Raw genomic sequence first — 4,678 nt, forward strand, 5'->3', positions numbered from 1 at the left:
CGTCAACTTTGGTGTGCCCTGGTGGAGCGGTCTGTCGGTAAAGCGCGTGCGCACACACGCCCCCCCCCCCCCCCCACACACACACACGCACTTTTTCCATTCAAACTTTTGTCTATTTAAACATTTCTTTAAAATCTTTGAAGAAACCATTGAGGGTTACAATGATGGCGAGATGCAACTAAGATCAACAAACAAAATAGTTAAAGGTAGAATATGTAATATGTGGATTATTTCCCCCATCTAGTGTCCAAAGATAAGAACTGCAACAACACAACGTATTGGTTGCCAAAATGCCAGAGAAAGCACTGTTTCAGTCAAGATCTTCACTCCCAGAGGAACATAACGTTACACTAATCAGTAATCACAATCAAGTATTTCAGAGTGCCATGTAATAAGTTACGTTAGATGCTGTAGTGTGGAGATAACGTTAGGTCTGGCTATGCAGATTCTAAGAAAGATAATGAAAGAAAAGAATGAATGGCCGTGTTTGTGTGACTCGTGGACCGTGCAAAGTTTCAGAAGTGGAACAGATCTCATCAAACTAAATGATTATCAAACTTGACCTGAACATGTAGAGATGAAGCAGAATTGCTTTTATTCTATAAAATGTATCACCTTCCAGAATTTGAGGGGTTTGAATGGGAGCTAGAGACAAATTTATTATAATAATCAGACACACACATTTGCACGCATGCACGCGCACACACACACACAAAAACGCACACACACACAAACTCACTACCATGGACGAAGATGACTCGGTATGAATCTACTTGTTGTTTTTAATCGTTTGTCTGCTGTACCTAGTTCATTGCAGCAGGAGCAGTCGCCATAGTGATGGAGAAACACACCAGCATAAAATTAGTGAGTCTGAGAAACACACACACACACACACACACACACACACACACACACACACACACACACATCAAAGCTTCTCGCACTTGACTGCCCTCTTCTTTCCTCTCTCCCCTCCCTCCCCTCTCTCCCTCCCCCTCTCTCTCCCTCCTCCAGCTGGGTGTGTGTCTGCTGGTGACCCTGGCAGCCATCTTGTTGTCCATCCTGGCCCTTGTCTTCTACGTCGTTGACCTCCGCAGAGACAGACAATCGCCGGAAGACTGCAGCACCCCCACCACCACCATGGATTTCTGTGAGGAGAAGATGCATGAACAGGTGTGTGAGGAGAAGATCATGAACAGGTGTGTGAGGAGAAGATCATGAACAGGTGTGTGAGGAGAAGATCATGAACAGGTGTGTGAGGAGAAGATCATGAACAGGTGTGTGAGGAGAAGATGCATGAACAGGTGTGTGAGGAGAAGATCATGGAAAGGTGTGTGAGGAGAAGATCATGAACAGGTGTGTGAGGAGAAGATCATGAACAGGTGTGTGAGGAGAAGATCATGAACAGGTGTGTGAGGAGAAGATAGTGAACAGGTGTGTGAGGAGAAGATCATGAACAGGTGTGTGAGGAGAAGATCATGAACAGGTGTGTGAGGAGAAGATCGTGAACAGGTGTGTGAGGAGAAGATCGTGAACAGGTGTGTGAGGAGAAGATCATGAACAGGTGTGTGAGGAGAAGATCATGAGCAGGTGTGTGAGGAGAAGATCATGAACAGGTGTGTGAGGAGAAGATCATGAACAGGTCTCTGGACTTCACAAGTTGTTACACATAGAATACTAGGACGTGTTCTAGATGTAGATGTGTTCTGTTCAGTAGGTGCATAACACTGATGGATAGACAACAACAGACAGGGTTCAGGACCAGACAGGGTTCAGGGACCAGACAGGGTTCAGGGACCAGAGAGGGTTCAGGGACCAGAGAGGGTTCAGGGACCAGACAGGGTTCAGGGACCAGACAGGGTTCAGGGACCAGAGAGGGTTCAGGGACCAGAGAGGGTTCAGGGACCAGACAGGGTTCAGGGACCAGACAGGGTTCAGGGACCAGAGAGGGTTCAGGGACCAGAGAGGGTTCAGGGACCAGAGAGGGTTCAGGGACCAGAGAGGGTTCAGGGACCAGAGAGGGTTCAGGGACCAGACAGGGTTCAGGGACCAGAGAGGGTTCAGGGACCAGAGAGGGTTCAGGGACCAGAGAGGGTTCAGGGACCAGAGAGGGTTCAGGGACCAGAGAGGACAGTCAGTTTAAATGACAGTGCAGAGACAGGACAGTGGAAAATATACTGTTAAAAAAAAAGGGGAACACCTAATCATCTCATCCAGCCATAGAGATTTTCAACTTGAATATTTCGTCCATGATCCGCGATGATGATTGATGATTTGAGTGTTCCCTTAGTTTTTTGGAGCAGTGTATACAGTAACACAGGGAGCCAACGGCAATTACAAAATGATGTGTAATGTATATCGGTATCAAGCGCAATGTGTTAATGTATGTGATAATATGTGTGTGTTGTGTCTATGTAACTCAGTGAGATCCGACAGTATGTACAATGCACCCAAGAGCCATGTGCAGAGTCAGAGCGCGTCAGGGGCCTTGTTGATGAAGCTGGTAGCAATCGGGAAGAAACTGCTTTTGTGGCGTGAGGTCTCGGTCCTGATGGATGCTTATTAGCGGTATTATTGAATCACCACTTCGCTTATTAGGCTACAGTCTGTCACACGCCGCCCTGTGCTGGCATTGAACACGCTGCTATTCCACCAGCCATCCAGACGGCGTGGACATGTCCGACGCACAGGGATCTAAATGAGCCTTTTTACTTCAAAAAGTTCAGAGCACCAATAAAAATTTAGGAGCACCCATCAAAATGTAAGAAGCACCAACAACAGACCTATTTGTAATAGATGTGCGAACTCATCCCCAGGTGTTGGCAATTGCACAAACACACACACACACACACACACACACACATTGTCCATAGGGAATAATATTACATACATCGCACGCTGAAAGAGTCTTTAGACTGACCTCTTTCTCACGTCGAGGTAGGGGGCGCTGTTGTTCACAGTCACGCTAAACAGATTCTCTTGACTCTCCGTTCTTCAGCTGGTCTCTCGTTTTTAAACCCCCAGGATTTGAGCAGAGGAGTGAAGTCGTGTCTCCTGTTGTTCACCCTCACCCAAACCACCCTGGGCTCCATTCTCTCCGTCATCCTCTTCAAGGAGAGGAGGAGGTTCGGACAATACACTGTAAGAGAAGAGACGAGTATTACTTACTGTTTTCACCATGACTGTGGCTTGTCATCAAAGAAATCATAACATTTTCTAATGCCGTCTCTCTGTCTCTCTCCCTCCCTCTGTCTCTCTCTCCCTCTCTTCTCTCTCTCTCTCTGTCTCTCTCCCTCCCTCTCTCTGTCTCTCTCTCTCCTCTCTCTCCCTCTCTCTCTCCTCTCTCTCCCTCTCTCTCTCCTCTCTCTCCCTCCCTCTCTCTCTCTCTCCTCTCTCTCTCTCCTCTCTCTCTCTCCTCTCTCCCTCTCTCTCTCCTCTCTCTCTCTCTCTCTCTCCTCTCTCTCTCTCTCCTCTCTCTCTCTCTCTCTCCTCTCTCCTCTCTCTCCCTCCCTCTCTCTCTCTCTCTCTCTCCTCTCTCTCCCTCTCTCTCCTCTCTCTCTCCTCTCTCCCTCTCTCTCTCCTCTCTCTCTCTCTCCCTCTCTCTCTCCTCTCTCCCTCTCTCTCTCCTCCCTCTCTCTCTCTCCCCCTCTCTCTCCATTCCAGTCTCTCAGTCAAGGTGTTCCTGAGACTCCCACAACGGACACGATCCCCGACCTCAACTGACCAATCACAGCTGTGGCTGGTCCCTCCCATAAAGACCAGTGACCATTTCCTGTGACCTGGGTAGATCCACCTGACCCCTGAACTGCCACTGACCCCCAGCATGCTGCAGGTCATCCCAACGATCCCGTTCAGACGACGCCCCTCCCACACGTTCGCCTGTGCCGCCGAGGGCCATCCCATAATAACATGGGCTTCCTCTGTGGACACAATCTCATTATTATGCACAGTGTCAGCTACAATGCAGTGCTCACTAACACTTTCAAGTTGTACCGATTTGTAGGCCTTCAAGAAGATAAATGCGGACCTCAAGATGTTCCTCTGGGTTTGTTTGGCCTAGTTGGTGACCCCCCCCCCCCCCCCCCCAAAAAAAAAAACGCCCCGGAGAATAACACCCTTTTGAGTGATTTTTAATGCAGGTAGTTGAATCCCCAGAGAACTGGAGGTTTAATAATACAAAGGTACATTTAGAACAGCATCCATTTATAGTGAAAACAACTCTTATCAGCATATTTCTGGGTGCACAGCCACCGTTGCCTGTCTGCTCAGTACTGGCTTCTCTTTGCACCTGAGTTGTTCGCCACCTTACATTCTCCACATGAACAACTGCAACTTGTATTTTTACGTTTCTTACATATTCACCTAAATAAAATCGAATGTATATCAACATTATTGTCCGTCCAGATGAATATCTCAGATATGAGTCCTGTTCGTCTCTGTTCCTCACAGGTTTAGCTCGTAGCAGGACAACTCTCTTCTCCGTTTTCCTACATGGGTTTCTAAGCTCCGTCCCACGATTTTAAATCCACAGAGGAAGTAGTGGGAGGGGAGGAGCACACTCTTCCTGGAGTGGGAGTTGGGACGCAGGGGCGGATCTGTCTGGAGCCGGGGGGAGCAGGTCCAGCTGCTGACCCTCCTCTGATCTCCCTCCGTTCTTCCTGTTACCCACAATTCTCCC

General features: G+C 48.4%; 1 protein-coding gene across 1 annotated transcript in view; it reads left to right on the plus strand.

Annotated features, from left to right (window-relative positions):
- Positions 1-4,371, plus strand: part of tmem176 (transmembrane protein 176) — a 5,465-nt gene extending 1,094 nt beyond the window's left edge. Inside the window, exons 3-7 of the mRNA XM_084462194.1 lie at positions 1-37; positions 808-864; positions 1,015-1,173; positions 3,025-3,141; positions 3,664-4,371. The exon at positions 1-37 is cut by the window's left edge and continues 74 nt beyond it. Coding sequence (XP_084318320.1) covers positions 1-37; positions 808-864; positions 1,015-1,173; positions 3,025-3,141; positions 3,664-3,723 — 430 coding nt within the window. The 3' untranslated portion in view covers positions 3,724-4,371. The remainder of the gene's footprint in view (positions 38-807; positions 865-1,014; positions 1,174-3,024; positions 3,142-3,663) is intronic.
- Positions 4,372-4,678: the final 307 nt, after the last annotated feature.

Source organism: Borostomias antarcticus (genome assembly GCF_949987555.1).
Source record: "Borostomias antarcticus genome assembly, contig: scaffold_264, whole genome shotgun sequence".
Lineage (NCBI taxonomy): Eukaryota > Metazoa > Chordata > Actinopteri > Stomiiformes > Stomiidae > Borostomias > Borostomias antarcticus.